Source organism: Leucopleurus acutus (genome assembly GCF_964270905.1).
Source record: "Leucopleurus acutus genome assembly, chromosome: 3".
In the NCBI taxonomy this organism is placed as follows: Eukaryota; Metazoa; Chordata; class Mammalia; order Artiodactyla; family Delphinidae; genus Leucopleurus; species Leucopleurus acutus.
The window spans coordinates 2491899-2508506 of record NC_139145.1 but is presented as its reverse complement, the minus strand read 5'-3'; the positions used below and the strand labels follow the sequence as shown (position 1 = coordinate 2508506).

Genomic DNA, 16608 nt, shown 5'->3' with positions numbered 1-16608 from the left:
AATATCTCTTTTGTGCAAGGCAGGAGCTGGGCTCGCCCCTAAGAGGCGGTTTCCATGGCAACAACAATTGCCAGCTTCCGTGTGGTGAATCAGCGTTGCCATGGCAACCCCATCCTCATCTGTCCAAGGTGCTGGGGGTGGGGGGGGAGGTGAGGGCCAGCGGAGGCGGGTGAGAGGGGTGGGGGAACGGGAGGCTGGAGCCCAGGTGCCCCATCCGCCCCACCTCCCTTCACCACCTCAGTCTGCCCTCAGCCCAGAAACTGGTCCCATGGGTTGAAATAATCTCCCCTCCCGCCTCCAGCTAGAGGGGTGTGGCACCCAGGTGAAGAGGGCCCAGGGTGTGTGTGTGTGTGTGTCTGTGTGTGTGTGTGTGTGTGTGTGTGTGTGTGTGTATGGTGGGGGAAGGGGGATGTGGTTTGGCCTTTCCCAGGTGGTCAGGGTTCCTCTGAGGGTGTGGTTGGGTGGCAGGAAGATTGGGCTGGGGGAAGTGGGGGCCAAGTGGGGAAAACAGAAGCCTCTCTGGTCAGGGGCTCCCAAGGCTGTGTTCACATTGAGGAGGCCCATATGTGCCCCAGACACACACTCAGAAAGAGGGAGGGTATCAGAGCGGGAGGGGCTCACCGAGGGGAAGGGAAGCAGAAAAATAACCTCTCCAGGCCTTGATTTTGACATCTGTAAAACAGTGTAAAAATTGTGCATCTTTCTGAAAGCTTGCTGGGCAGCTGCACTGTGATTTAAAAACATGTTTATCAAGCACCTCTGAATGGCTGTGGGGATCTACTCCGAGATTGTCTGACCTGGGAGGGGGGCTGGGACCAGCACTCTTTCCAACCCCAGGCCTGGTGCAGAGGGACCAGATGCCTTTCTATGCTGGTGGGTGTTGGCCACTTCCTTCTCGTCAGTTCAGTTCAGCAAACTCCTCTGATTCTCTCCTGTACCCTGCCCTGAGGGGCGGGGTTGTGATGTTATGGTCTCAGTCTGGAGGGAAACAGTGCAACACATAGACACTTCCTGCCCTGAGGCAGAGGGAGGAAGGGATCCAAAAAGGTGGAAGGATTGCCTGCATGGGGACTTTTGAGCTGGGTTTTGAAGGATGAGTAGGAGTTCACCAGAGGCACCGGGTTGGGAGGAAGATTCTGTCCTAGAATCAACCGAGAAGCAAATGCCACCCAACCCCACATCCCTCAAATCTGTTCTGAAATATTCGCATTAGCTGATACCCCTGGCTGGGTAAGTTGCAGGAGTGGGGATTAGAGAAGGATTTCTTCCACTGAACAGTTCACTGGTTTCTTCCATTTTCAGTGCTGGGAGTGGGGGACAGAGTCCAGAACAATAAGTCCAGATTGCAGGCCAGTCCACTGAAGTATGACAGTTCCCCCCATTCGAGGCTCAGGGAGCTGGCTAAAAGTAGCTGCCTTGGTGTATCAGTCAGCTACTGCTGAGTAATAAACTGCGCCAACCATTTTATTTGTTCATGATTCTGTTGGTTAACAAGCTCAGGCTGGGCTTAGCTGGGCAGTTCTACTGGTTTGTCCTGAGTCATTCATGCAGTTGCAGTCAACTGGGGCTCGACTGAGGCTAGCTGAGCCAGGACTCCCATGCGTTGTGTGTCAGCAGGGCATCTCTGTGCATGAGATCTCCCGTCTTCCAGTAACTCGCCTGGATTTGTCCACCTGGCAACCTCCATGGTTCCAAAAAGGCAACTTCTCTTGAGGGCAAGGCTTGGAACTCTCACAACTTCACTTCCACCACATTCTCTTGGTCAGAGCAAGTCGCATGGCCAAGTCCAAAAGCAAAAGGTGGAGAAATAGACTCCAGTTCTTGATGAGAGGAACCACAAAATCACGTCACATACAGGGGCTGCAGGAGTTGGGCCATCTTTGCAAACAATCTATCACACTTGGGGAGGCAAGAAGACTCCCTGGATGAAGGGTTATTGTTACTGGGCTTTGAAGGCAAAGTGGGAGTTTTCCAGGCAGCAAGAGCAAAGCCCTGTAGGTGGGACCATGTGTCACTTGGTGTGACTGAGGTGCTGGTTGCTGCCAGAGGTTGGTGGGATGCTGAGGCTGGGGAGGTGGACAGGAGTGCCCAGCAGAGCTCAGGTGAAGCTCCCACCCATGCTACCCCCACTGCCCACCTTGACCTCCCTCCCCCCTCTCTCCACAGATGGCACGGCCAATCCAGGTGAAGCCTGCGGACAGCGAAAGCCGAGGAGGTAGTTGTCATCTCTCCGTGGCCACCAGGCTGCGGGTTGGCAGAGGAATGGGAGGAGGGAAATCCTTGCACAAAGGTGGTGGGAGAGGCAGAGGCCCAGGCTGGGGTGGGGTGGGAGAGTAGGGAGGCCGTGTCCCCTCCTCCTAACCACAGGGCCACAGGCCCAGCAGTGGGAGGTGTGGCCAGGTCCTGCTGCTTTCCCCTAGAACTTGAAATACCCCACTCATCTCAGGGTGCAATAACGGGGATCTTCAGACGCAGAGGGGATGGGGTCCCTGAAGGACTATGGATTGGTTTCTGGGCTCTGCGTGTGTGTGCATGTTTGCATGTCTGAGCAAGTGCAGGTGTGTGTGTATGAGCATGCCTTCCTGGGCACGGCTGTGCGCAGATGTATGCGAGTGTGTGCCCAAGTGCATGTGTGTTTCTGGCAGGTGCAGTGGGGGTGCCTGCCTGACTGTGTGCACATCTGCGTGCCTGGGCTTTGCGTGGGTGTATATGTTCAAGTGTGTGTGCTTGACTGTTCCCGGCTGGGCGCGTGGGTGTGCAGGCTGGGCCCCGTGTCTGCATTAGGCTGGACCTCTGGGTGGCTGTGTGCCCATGGGGAGATGCTTGGCTGTCCCCAGTGGGATCCAAGGCTAGTCATTCTTGGATATTTTTGACCCCCCTCCCCATCTCAGGTGGATGGGGGGCTGAGGGAGAGCAGCCAGCCTTGGAGGTGCTGTAGCGGGTAGGGCTGTTAGGACCTCTGTGTATGTGTAGGATCCTGGTAAAGCCCATCGGGAATGGGAGCCTGTTTTCACACTCTCCAGCCTGGCTTCCACTGTGGGTCAGGGACTAGAGGGGGGGGATCTGCGTGTTTTCATCTCTGTCTCTCTGTCTCTTATTCTCTCTCTCCTTCTCTCCCTCTCCCTCCATCTCTGTTTCTCTCTCCTAATCTTCTTCTCTCCTCCTATCTCTCTGGTTCTCTTTGTGCTTCTCTGTGTATCTCTCTTTGCCTCTTACTGTCTCTCTTTGCCTGTCTCTGTCTCTCAGTCTCTCCCTGTCCCTCTCTCTCTCCCTCCTATGTCTCTCCCTCCCTCCCACCCCTATGAGTGACAGCTGCCAGAGAACGGGTTTCCATAGTAACCAAGCTCACCCTTCCTGGAAGAGGAAGCTGCTGCGTTCCTGATGACAGGGGAGCAGTGCAATTCCCCCGGGGGGAGAGGGGGACAGAGTTCTGGTACCTCACATGGGAGAGGCTGGTCCAGACTGGCCGCTGGCCTTAGAGTTGGGCAGGTCCCAGCCAGGCCTGCAGCCAGGCCCCAAGCCAACCCCAGGCTCCCCAGGCACCTGGTCTTGTGCCCACACACTGTTCATTCATTCAATAGACGTTGATTGCTTGGCCCCTCCTGAGCCCTGGCAAGGTTGGGCAGGGAGCTCTGCTGGGCACTGTGAGGATGCAGGGGCCCTCAGCGCTCACCCCTGCCTGGAAAATCTAGATGGCAGACAGACAGACAGACATGGACCCGGGCCAGGCAAGGCAGTTCCTAACCCTGGTACTATGTGTGGACTCTGAGTGCATAGGAGGGAGAGGCCGTTTTGCCCAGAGGGTGGAAGCAGTTGGACAGAGAGGCATTCCAGGCAGGGGGCACTGCATGAGGTGGGACCTCGCAGGCACGTGGAAAGGTGGAGAGACCTAGGCAGGGAAAGCGCATGGCTGTGTCCTCCCTCACACGCGAAGAAGAGGGCCCGGGGGGGGGGGTCCAGGTGCCCTGCTCCACGCCCTGCTACCTCCACTCTCTGCTGGAGGGACGGAGAAAATTCCCGGAGCCTAGGACTCGTCTGAGGTGGTGTCTCCGCCCACAGGGGACCGGAAGCTGTTTGTGGGGATGCTGAACAAGCAGCAGTCAGAGGAGGACGTGCTGCGGCTGTTCCAGCCCTTCGGGGTCATAGACGAGTGCACCGTGCTCCGGGGGCCCGACGGCAGCAGCAAAGGTGATGGGCCGTGCGCGGGGCTGGCTGCTGGGGGCGGGGCTGGAGGGATGGGGCGGGGCGGAGCGGGCACAGGAGAGCGCGGCGGGATCCAGGGGGCGGGGCCGGGATCGTGGGGCGGGGCTGGCCCACAGTGGGCGGGGCCTAGCACGTGGAGAGCGGGCTGGAGGGATGGGGCCCCGCTAGGTACACAAGAGGGTGGGGCTCGCTCAGGTGGCGGAAGCGGCACATGGGAGGGCGGGGCCGGCTCCGGGGGGCGGGGCGAGCAGAGACTGTCCAGTCCTACGCGGTCCTACTCGTGTGCTCGTGTCCGTCTGGGGCTGCCTGTCTCCACCTGACTCTGTCCGTGGGGCTGTTGCCGTCTGGATTTGCCTGTGTCCTGTGCCTGATCCTACTTGCTCCACCGTTCCTGTATGGTTGTACCATGCAGGAATGATTGTTTAATGATCTCCAGAAACTTGTTTTCTGGTCTACTCACGTTACTGCATGTACCTAGGGTTGAGTATCACTCCGCCTGTGTCTCTTAGTCTCTGACACTCTTTCTGAGTGTCCAAATGGCTATTTCTGTTTGGGTATCCATGTGCCTGGTGGTCTCCGTCTACCTGATTCTACGTGTTGAGGTTCATCTGTCTGGGACTGAGTCTCAGTCTGCCTGTCTCTGCCCTGGCGACTTTATCTTACTGGGACTGAATGTATCTGATGGTCCCTGACTGTTTATTTGCCTGACTCTTTTCTTGTAATTGAGATATGATCACATACTGTAAAATTCACCCTTTTAAAGTGTACAGTGAAGTGCTTCACAAAATTCACAAAACTGTGCAACTGTCACCACTATCTAGTCCCGGAACATTTTCACCCCCCTTACCGCAAATCTGCCTGGCTCTTCCATAGCCCTCTCTCTGTCTGCAACTGTAGCCTATGACCGTCTGTCTGGATTTGCCTGTGTCTGGTGGTCTCTGGTTGTCTGTCCACCTGATTCTCCCCTTTCCTGGTGACTTTTCATCCCCATCTATCCAGCTCTGGCCACATGGGCGTATCTGTCTGGGTCTGAGTGTACCTCTGCCTGAGTGTGCCCACAGGACTGCATCTCTCTGTGTCTGTGTCTGATGGTTTGTCACTCTAATTCTGCGTATCTGATTACAACGCTGGATCTTGTGGCATTGGTGGCTAGCGGGCTTTCTCTAAGCCCATCCCCTTCACTTGTTCTAATGGGCAGGGCCTGCCTCTCCACCTGTGCACCACCTCCTCACACCCTCTGATGAGGTCTTGGACAAACCGCTATCTGGCTGGCTGGCTGTGTGCTTGTCTTACTGTCTGATCCTTCCTTGTCCAGCTGTCTGTCTGAACAAATGGCTGGCTGTCTCTCGGATGTCCGACTTTTGGGCTGCCTGTGTCCACACTGACCGGCCGTGCAGGGCTGTCAGCCCCTCTCCTGTGGGCTCTCACCCGTTCCCCTTCTCTCGGAGCAGGCTGTGCCTTCGTGAAGTTCTCCTCCCATACGGAGGCTCAGGCGGCCATCCACGCCCTGCATGGCAGCCAGACCATGCCGGTGAGTCGGAGTTGCCCTGGGCGATGGGGGTAGGGGTGGGAAAGGAGCAAGGGGGCCCGGCCTTACCATCCCAGCCATCTGGTAGCCCCTGGCCCTTCTTCAGAGAGGTCATGGTGGGGAGAAGAGGCGCAATCTCTGATGGTGGTATGGGTGGGTGTATGTGTGTGATTGTGTGTGTGAGCCTGCAAGTAAGTGTGGAGTGTGTATGGATGTCCTGCCAGCACGTGGCTGCCCGTACGCGAGTATGTGCAGGCCAGTGTGTGTGTTGGTGTGTGCACGTGTGCATGTCTGTGTGTGAGCGTGTGGTTGTGAGTAGGTGGGTGTCAGTGTGCACACGAGGTGTGTGTAATGGGTATGGATACGTGTGCACGTGTGCGCTGGTGCATACACACATGTGTACACGTGTGACTGCATACGCACAAGTGTGTTATGTGGGTGTGTTCGTGTGAGCACACGTGTGCAAGTATGTATCTGAGTGCACATGTATGTTTATGTGCGAGTGTGTGTCTGGGTGACGTGGGGGGAGCTAGTGCACGTGTGTACATCTGTAGGAGTGTGAAGGCAAATGTCTGTGTGTGGAGGAGTGAGCATGCATGTGAATGTAGGCAGTCACGTGTGTACATGTGTGACTGTGTGCACGTGAGTGTGTGAGTATAGGTGCACGTATTTGGGAGTGTATGCATGTGTGTGTGAGCGTCAATGGTGAGTGTGTGGGCAGAATGCATGTGTAAGTGTGTGCAGATGTGTGTGAGCCCCAGAGGAGCAGGGAGAGATGGGGCTGGAGGGGCCTGCAGTTCAAGGCTGAGAAGCGTGGGGTTCCTCCTAGGGTGATGGGGGGCCCCAGAGGGAAGGGACCAGGTCATTTGGAAATGTCCCCGTGGGGCCAGAGTGGGGACGAGTCTGGAGCCGGGAGCCTGTGGGCCTGCAGCAGTGAGAGCCTGGAGGGGACCACACAGGTGTTGGGGGTGGCCCTGCCTCCCAGGAAAGTGGCCCTGGGAGCCACCATCACTGTACATAAATGTCCAAATCTGCCACGGGGAAGACAGGCCTTGGGGACCCACTCTCTGTTGTTCTGGGAAATGGGTGTGAAGAGCAGGGCAGTCTCAGATCCTTCCTTCTATTGCTCTCTGGGTCCTCAGGCATCAGTTTTAATCCTTAGAGGGGCAGGAGTCAGCTCGTCCGAAGGTCAGGCTTTCTCCTGCTCCGAGCTGTCCAGTGATGGAGCTGGTGGGCAGCACAGGGAGTGAGCTCTCCATCAGAGGAGCTTTTCAACCTCTCTGATGGTTGGAGCCTTACCTGTTCTCAGGTATGGGTGACAGCTATAAGGTCCTCCACGCGGGCCCCCATTGTTCCCTTCCAGCAGTTGGATTCTCCACCCATTTTGAGAGTGTGGTTGACAGTCAGGGTCCTCACTATGCCCCAGATGCAGCCCCCCGCGCCCGGACGCCCCACTTGTGCGCACGAGGGGGCTGCAGGGTCAAGTGTGAGACCTGGGATGCTGATCTCCAGACTGTCCTCACTGTGGCACCTGGGACTTCGAGGGTGGGGCTGACGGCTGCTGCTATCCACACCCCTACACCCCTCGTAAGGGACCCCAGAGTCCCGACTACGTCCCCCCTTCTTTCCCTCCCTGCTTGCGGCTGCCCCTGCAGGGTGCCTCCTCCAGCCTGGTGGTCAAGTTTGCTGACACGGACAAGGAGCGGACGCTGCGGCGCATGCAGCAGATGGTGGGCCAGCTGGGCATCCTGACGCCGTCCCTCACCCTGCCCTTCAGCCCCTACAGTGCCTACGCCCAGGCTGTGAGTGACCCCAGCAGACACACTTCTGTCTCCAGCAGGGCTTCTGAGACTTCTCTGAGGATCTGGCTCAGTCTGTCTCACTCTCTTTCTCCATCTATTCTCGGTCTAGGGCTTCTGCCTCTTTGCCCATCTTTCTGTTTCTCTGGCCCAGTCTTTCTGACTCAGGGCCTTATTCTGGCTGTGGCTGAGTCCCCAAATCCAGGCCACTTCCTGACCCCAACCTCAGCTGAGCCCCCAACCATGGACTATGCTCCGAGCCCAAGCTGAGCCCCAGCTCTGGACTGACAGGACACCAGACTCAACCCCTACACCCAGCCTGAACCCTCACCCGGCGTGAACATCAAATGAAGATCCAACCTTTAGTTGACCCCCAGATCCTAGCTGTTCCCGAAATCTAGATTAGCCTGAATTCTAGCTAAACCTCCTGGCTGACTCCAAGCTGAGACCCAACCCTGAGTGAGTTCAACATTGGCTGAGCCCTGGTCCCAGACTGAGTCCTGATCTTAGACTGAGCCCTAATCCCTGGCTGAGCTCTCATTCCTAAATGAGCCTGGAACCTAGTCTAGGCCCTGATCCTACACTGAGACTTAATGCCAGGCTGAGCCCCAATTCCTAACTGATCCCTGACCCCGACCTGAGCCAAGACACCCGGCCTGACCCCCTAGTTCCTGGAGGACCCGCCCCCCACCTCATGAGCCGTGATCTCAGGTCAGGTGCCACTTTGACTGTGCACGTTGACTCCCTCTCCACCCCCAGCTCATGCAGCAGCAGACAACGGTCCTGTCCACCTCAGGCAGCTACCTGAGCCCTGGCGTGGCCTTCTCACCCTGCCACATCCAGCAGATCGGCGCCGTCAGCCTTAACGGGCTGCCCGCCACACCCATCGCCCCTGCCTCTGGTGAGAGTCCGCCAGGGACCCATGGATGGGTGGGCAGGGCCGGGGCCAGGATCAGGCTCCCCGTGACGCTCTTCCGCTCCCCAGGACTGCATTCGCCCCCGCTGCTCGGCACCACCGCCGTGCCCGGCCTTGTGGCTCCGATCACCAACGGCTTCGCAGGTGTTGTGCCCTTCCCTGGCGGGCACCCCGCCCTAGAAACCGTATATGCCAATGGCCTTGTGCCCTACCCAGGTAACTCGGGTGGTCCCCGGGGGCCGAGGAGAGTGGTAGGAGGCAGGGAGGGTGTCCCCGGGACAAGCATGAGTCCCTATGCCTTGGTGTCCAGGGAACAAAGGGGCAGGACAAAGGGAGTCTCAGGTGAACAGATACTAGCTGTGGGCACAGAGAAAGAGGTTAAACATAGAAACTTTGCATCCAGACCTTTCTGGGTTCGAATTCCAGTTCAGTGGCCCTGGGAGGTTTCTTTAAGTCTCTGAGCCTCAGTTTGCTCATCTGGGAAATGGGGCGGATAACATCAGTCATCTCATGAGATTGCACTGACGAGGCAATCAGTCTGTAAAATGCTAACGCGTCACCTGGTACCAAGAATGGCACCATCAATCTTCATTAGTAATCGTTACCATTTGGGAAAATATCAGTGCCCATATTCATTCATTCACTCATTAATTCAATATTGGCCATGCACTGATTTGTTGGGCTGGGCTCTGCCCTCCTGAAGCAGAGGTCTCACTTTCCTCTACCCTATACCATAATTTCAAGGCAAACATCTTCCCACACCTTGCTTAGGTGAAGTATGTCATCTGCATTTCCACCGCTGAGAATTTGTTTATTCTTGCCTTGCAATGATTGGCGCTCACGGGGAGTTTCAAAAATAATATAGAGAGGTCCTGGTACCCCTCACCCAGCGTCCCTGGATGCTAACGTCTTATGTAACCACAGTATGTTGTCAAAACTAGGAAACTGACATTGGTACAGTACAATGAACTCAACGGGAGTTGGAGAGCCTACTCAGACTTCACTATTTACAGGCACTTGTGTGTGTGTGTGTGTGTGTGTGTGCGCGTGGTTCTATGTCATTTTATCACAGGTATAGTTTCATGTAACCACCACCACAATCTACATACAGAACTGTTCCATCACTATAAAGTAATTCGTTCATGCGACCTCTTTACTGTCTTACCTCTCCCCCATCACCACCGCATCTTCTAGCAACCTCTCTCCATTCAAGATTTTTTTGCTCAATTTTCCCCAGACTCTCCAGCTCTGGTTGCCTAGACAAGCTCTCCCCTACCCCTGTGTCCTCCCCTAGGGACCGTCGGAAGGTCACAGCCACGTAGGGGATCCATAGGGTGTCTGATGGTCAAGGTGTGGGGAGGGATAAAGGGAAGGGATGGGGATGGGTGGTGATCAAAAGCAGAGACCTGGAGTCCTGGAGGATCCAGAGAATAAAAGAGAGGACCAAGGCGGGTCAGGATGGGGACAGAGAGTTGGGGTTGATTGTTAAACCTCTCTGGAATCTGAGAAACCTGGATTCGAGTTTAGCTTCTGTCGTTTCCTACCTGAGCGGCCCTGTGCCAGCTGGTTTCCCCACCTGTAAAATGTTTCCATACCTGTGAAACGTTTATGCAGAAGTGAAGCTGGGGGTGGGTGTTGCGGGGTGGATGGACGACTTCTGCTGCCCCCGCCCCACTCAGCCCCTCCGTCTGCCCCGCAGCTCAGAGCCCGACGGTGGCCGAGACCCTTCATCCCGCCTTCTCCGGAGTACAGCAGTACACAGGTAGGGAGGCAGCGCGGCCCCGCCCCGCGCGTGACCCTGCCCCTCGGCCCCCGGCGTCCTACCTGGGCTAGCCACGCCACGCCCCTAGCCACACCTAGATATGGTCCCTGCCCTCAGAGCCGTCCTCTCATCCTACCTTCCCTCTTCTGCCTGTGCCTCCTACTTTGGGCCCAATCCCAGTTCTTGGCCTCCCCCGCGCCCCGCCTTTTTTCAACATTTGGCCCTGCCCCTCATAACCTGCCTTTGGTACCGCCCCTCATGTCCTGCCCAGACTGACCCCGCCTCTGCCAGGGCCTAGCTCGGATCTCTGACTTGTCTTCCTAAAGGCTGCCTGGGCCCCGCCCTCAGCCAGGGCCACGCCCACTCTGCTCTTCCCTGTTGCCTTGGCCCCTCCCTCCAATGCGACCACGCCCCTCCTAGACCCGTCCTCGAATGACCACGCTCCCTCCTTCTTCCCTAGACGGGTCCTTGGCCTTGCCCTCAGACCGTCTCTCCCATGTGACCACACCCCTCCACCTTCCCTAGACCCGGTCTTGGCCCCACCCTCAGCTGTGACCCCGCCCCTCACGTCTTAGCCCCGCCCCCACGCGCACCGGCTGCCCACCGGCCTCACGCCCGCTCCGCCCTGTGTCTCGCTCCCGGTCTCTGCAGCCATGTACCCCACCGCGGCCATCACGCCCATCGCGCACAGCGTCCCCCAGCCGCCGCCCCTCCTGCAGCAGCAGCAGCAGCGAGAAGGTGAGGGGGCCGCGACCTCCCCTGGGCGCCAGCCCCGCCCTTTGACCTCCCCCCTCCACCTCCAGGACCCCCGGCTCGGCCTGGCCTCGGGGAACCGCTCGGCCTGGGGTCCGGACAGACCTGGGTTCAAGCCCCGGCGTAGCCCATGGGTGTTTGAGGGGGCGACTGACTCTTCCTCTCTGAGCCTCAGTCTCCTCCTCCGGAAAGTGGGAATGGGGCTAGTCCCGACCCAGTAGGGATAGCAGTGACCCAGAACGGGATGATTCTCTGAAATTTTTCTGAGAGAATTTAGGGGGTGGCATGGTGAGGTATCTCGGGGCAAATGAGGCTTCCTCAGTAAAGTCAAGGGGGCGAGGAGTTAGATTCTGGAGTCGGAGGACCGGGATTCAAATCCACCCAGTTCTGACTTGTGAGCGTCATAAGGAAGGCACCTCACTGCTCCGGGCCTCAGTTTCCTCATCTGCCACTCAGGCGACCACCTTACTCCCTTGCTGTGGAGTAAGCAGCGGCGGTTCCTAACACATGGTGGGCACTCAGCCAGGGAGGCCCTTCCTCTCCTTAATCCAACTAGTGGGGGAGGGGGCGGGGGCTGGGGAGAGGCAACCAACCAGAAAAGCCCCAAATCGCCCCACGACCTGGGAAGCTTGCAGGTGTCCTGGCCCACAGACTGATTTCTGTGAGGCTCTGTTCAATTTCTCCCTTGCCCTGGGCCTGCAGGAAGGGGAACACTGGCAGGGTGCAGTGGAGAAAAGCTGGTCCCGATGCAGTCCGTGCTGCTGTAACAGGATGTATGCTTTCTGGAAAGTCACCTGAGTTTGCAGAACCTCACAATACCAACTACAAGGCTCGTGGGGGAAATGGGGTCGTGGTACACCATTCAGAAACGTTGGCTGTGAGGTGCCAAAAAAGAAAAGAGAAGATGCTAATGAAAACAGTAGCACAGTTTTATGTGTGTTAGATAGTTTAGAGATACCCGAAGAGTACAATAAATTTGGTACTTTATCTTGGAAAAGACCGCAAGTTTGCAGGGGGAAGTGGCATCCGAGGGGTTGCAGCATGTGAGTTACCTTGAAGTGATGGAAAGGCTTGTCTGAAATCAGACGGAGAGTCGGAACCCCAGACGGGGATGGGCCCTGCTCATAACATACTTGGAGAACTGAGAAAGTTGGATGTTGAAGCTGTGTGTGTGTGTGTGTGTGTGTGTGTGTGCGTGCGTGCATGCGCGCGCACATTTTGCTTTCTTATGAGGTTCGGTGCAGCTGCGTGTGGTTTTCTGCATTCACCTAGTGTTTCTTGGAGATGAGATAGCACACAGACAAACACAAAATTCTTGTTTGCTCAAAACTGTTCCATAACATATCAGTTGTATGGGAACACACTTGCATTTTAAAAACAAGCATGTAAGGGAATTCCCTGGAGGTCCAGTGGTTAGGATTCGGTGCCTTCACCGCCGTGGCCCTAGGTTCAATCCCTGGTCGAGGAACTATGATCCCACAAGTCTCGGGGCACGGCCAAACAAACAAAAACAAACAACAACAACGACAGCAACAAGAAGCATGTTAGCAGAACTGTGGTCCCCATCAGGAAGATAGGGGTGGATGTGGATGTGAATGTGTAATCTTGGATTTTGTATTTTCTGGGGTGGGGAATATTCATTGTGAGGGTGGGGGGATTCTCGGTGGTTTGAGGGCTACCTTTTCGTGGGGGGACCTGGGAGAAGGTTGTCTGTAGGTTTTGGATTAGAGGCAGGTTTGAGGACTGTTGATGACTTTGGATAATCAAGGTTTTCAAATGCTATTATTATTTATGGTTCTTATATGAGCCATGACTGGGGATTACTGGGGGAGGGGATGATTCTGAGGGTTAGCTGTGCTTTAAAAAATTATTTCTGGTTGATACAGCATATCATTTAAAAATTACCGGTGGTTTCAGGATATCTGGGGTTCGGGACTAGAGAATAATCTCTATTTTACTTGATTTTATCTTTGCATCATTTTTGAAATTATCCAAGGTTTTGAAAATTATCCAAGGTTTGGAGGGTTGTCCAAGGTTTTGAAAAATATCTGGATATTTGGGGTTTAGGACCAGGCAATTACTAGTCTGATTTTATTCTGTGATCATCAGACTTTCAAAAAGGCATATTTCATTTTAAAACCAGTTTTAGAATTATGGAGTTATTGCAAAGACAGTACAGAGTGTCCGTATACCCTACGCCCTGTTGATCTGATTTCTATAAATGACCAGGAGTTTGAGGCTTAGGGATTTTCCGGGGCTGGGGTTGTATGGGATTTTTGGATTATCTGGGGTCTGGGATGGAAGAATTTATCTCAGTTGTGGAGGGTAGGAATCATACGAATTTTATAAGTTCTCTGGGGCCTGAGGATCGTTAGAGCTTTGGAGTGTCTGAGTGTGGGATTTTATAGACAAGGGATTAGGGCTCCCGGCCTCCCCTTCCTGCCACTTCCACGCCTCTTCTTTCTGAGTGTCACGGGGCACCCCTCTCCCAACAGCTGGAGATGTCAGATGTGGGCTCCGGACCCGTGCCCCTCCCCCGGGGGTCCGCCTCCTCTCCTTGGGGGCTTTATGTCTTTCTCTCCCCCACCTACAGGTCCCGAAGGCTGTAACCTGTTTATCTACCACCTCCCCCAGGAGTTTGGAGACACGGAGCTGACGCAGATGTTCCTGCCCTTCGGCAATATCATCTCCTCCAAGGTGTTTATGGATCGGGCCACCAACCAGAGCAAATGTTTTGGTGAGTCCCTGCTGCGGGTGCCCCCTCCTGCTTGCCAGCCCCGTCCCACGCGCCCCTCGCCCTGGAATGGGGGTTGGGAGGGTGTGGTCAGCCATGAGACAGGTCTGGTCCAAAAGAATCCCTGGAGGTCCAGTGGTTAGGACTCCATACTCTCACTGCCAAGGGCCGGATTCAATCCCTGGTGGGGGAATTAAGATCCCATAAGCCGAGCGGTGTGGCCAAAAAAGGAAAGAAAAAAAAAAGAATCACATTTATAATCAAAGTAAACACTTATTAAGCACCTACTGTGTGCCAAGCACTCACCATGCAGCATTTCTAAGACTCCCTTGTTCATTTATTCATCAACAAATAGACATATGGTACACCTACTGTGTGCCACCGCTCAGCATTGTGCCTGGCACACAGCAGTGCAAGAAGCCAACAAACATCCCTGCCCTCTGAAAGCTCACAGTCTTGCCACTCTGCCTGTAGAACTTTCTCCGATGACAGAAATGCTCTACATCTCTGCTGTCTGAGCCGACCACCCCATGTGGCTGCTGAGTGCTTGAAATGTGGCCAGTGTGACCAAAGGACTGAATTTTTTATTTTACTTAATTTTAATGAATTTCAGTTGAAATAACCACCCATGGCCAGTGGCTGCCGACCAAATTGGAAAGCACAGGTCCAGGGGGAGGAGATGGAAATTAACAAATATAGGATATAGGCCAGGGAGTTATAAATGGTATAGACAAAAATAAAACTGGTGAGAAAATACAGACTGATAAAGAGGAGGCAACACTTCAACTGAGACCTGAATGATGAGGAGCCAGCCATGGGGTGTCTTGGAGAAGAGTGTTCTAGGCAGAGGGAACCACATGTGCAAAGGCCCTGGGGCAGGACAGTGCCTGGCATGTTGGAGCAACAGCGAGGAGGCCCGTGTGGCTGGAGCAGAGTGAGCGAGGGGGAGAGAGGGAGGGGGGAGGGCAGGGAGGGGACGGGGCAGGTCATGCAGGGCCTTGTGGGCTGTGGGGAGAACTTCCTTGTCCCCAGAAACAGAGGACATTAAGGCTCAGAGAGGCACGTAACTTGTCCAAAGTCACACGGCAGCGAAGAGGCAGAACCTAGGTTAGAACCAGTCTGTTTGACTCCAAAATCTGGGCTCTGAACCCATCCTGTCCTCTTGGAAGGGTCGACTTTTGACTATTTATTAAGCACCTCCTGTATATACTCGTTATCCAACCATAAAAGGGAAGAATTATCCCAATTTACATGGGGAGGAAAGAGAGGCACAGAATGGTCAAGCGACATGCTTGAGGTCACACAGCAAGTTAGGGACAGCCCCCCCCCCTCCAGTGCCCAGGCTCTCTCCTCTATGTCCTGCTTCCAGGAAGAAGAAGGAAATTTATGGAGGAAAACCTACTCTGTCACATTCAGCAGTCAGGGGGTCACATGCCTTCTCTGAGCCTCAGTTTCCTCCTCTATGTAATGGGAGGTGGGTGGTGTGAAGACATCCACCCACCCCAGCTCCAGATTCCCCTATGGCTCCCCATGGGCCTCAGCCAGACCCCTCAGCCCTGACCCCACCATCTCTCTGCATGACCTCCCACCCAGCCTCTCCCATGGAGCTCAGGTATCCTGCCCCCAAATGCCCGCACATGCAGTCCTCTCCCCCTGGAGGACCTCCCCAGCCCCTGTGGTCTCTGCACAGTCCCCCAGGAAGTCTGTGAGGACCAACATGTGAGGGGCAGGAGTAGGGCCAGGTGGAGGGTGTCATGCTGGTGGAAGCTTAAGGCGGGGGTGGGGGGATGCTGGAGTGTTTCTGATGGCCCAGGGTGATGGGGGGTCTGGGACTGGAAAGAGAGACAGAGACCAAAAAAGAGACAGAAAGGGAGGAACAGAGAGAAGAAACACAAAGACACACACACACACACACACACACACACACACACACACACACACACACACACACACACAGAGAGAGAGAGAGAGAGACAGAGAGACAGAGAGAAACAGAGAAATGGGACTGGAAAGAGAGACAGAGACCAAAAGAGAAGAGATAGAAAGGGAGGAACAGAGAGAAGAAACACAAAGACACAGAGAAACAGAGAAACAGAGAGACAAGGACAGACAGACAGACACAGTCACATGGGCAGACAAGACCCCAGATGGATAGAGATCTCAGAGGAGGCACAGGGTGGGCATCCAGAGCCTCGAAGGAGGCAGGCATGGGGTCTGGGGAGGGAGAACATGGCCCTCCCAGGGCCCCCAGAGACCCAGCCTGTCCCCCACGTCAGTTGGGAAGTCTCAGCAGAGCAGACCCCAGGTAAGGAGTGAGCGCCCCGTCCCGCAGGCACGCAAGCCCAGCGCGTGTCAGAACCAGGCCAGGGCTGCTGTGTGTGCTCTGCGAAGCCCTCCCACCTCCCTGGGCCGTCTGCCCCTGCGAGCGTACACCCCCGCCCCCAGGACCCCGTGAGCCGGGCAGCCAGGGCTGCAGCGCTGGAGCGAGCAGAGGACGCCCGCGTTGCCCTCCATCGTGGGTCCACCCCGGTCTCCGCAGGCTTCGTGAGCTTTGACAACCCGGCCAGCGCGCAGACCGCCATCCAGGCCATGAACGGCTTTCAGATCGGCATGAAGAGGCTCAAAGTGCAGCTGAAGCGGCCCAAAGATCCGGGACACCCCTACTGACCGGCCCACAGCGCCCCGAGGCTGCAGGCTTGGCCCAGGTGAGCCGCCAGGCGGCCCCGCCCCTGCTCCCGCCCCCACCCCGGTCTTGTCCGCACCCCCTCCTCATTCTCCAAACCCTCCCGAGGCTGGGGGGATGCTGCAAGAGGCTACAAGGAGCCCCCAGGTTTGGTTGACGGGGACAGAGCTGGACGAAGACACCCCCAATCCCCCCGCACCCCCCACCCCCGTGGTCAGGGCTGGAACTGG

General features: G+C 55.9%; 1 protein-coding gene across 1 annotated transcript in view; it reads left to right on the top strand.

Moving 5' to 3' along the window:
* The window catches only part of CELF5 (CUGBP Elav-like family member 5), a gene marked incomplete at both ends in the record, with an annotated part of 46628 nt that extends 30266 nt beyond the window's left edge, over positions 1-16362 (top strand). The window contains 11 exon segments of the mRNA XM_082836930.1: positions 2167-2218; positions 4060-4188; positions 5655-5734; positions 7387-7533; positions 8290-8431; positions 8516-8662; positions 10146-10208; positions 10860-10946; positions 13555-13698; positions 16141-16181; positions 16183-16362. Coding sequence (XP_082693056.1) covers positions 2167-2218; positions 4060-4188; positions 5655-5734; positions 7387-7533; positions 8290-8431; positions 8516-8662; positions 10146-10208; positions 10860-10946; positions 13555-13698; positions 16141-16181; positions 16183-16362 — 1212 coding nt within the window.
* Between the last annotated feature and the right edge of the window lie 246 nt (positions 16363-16608).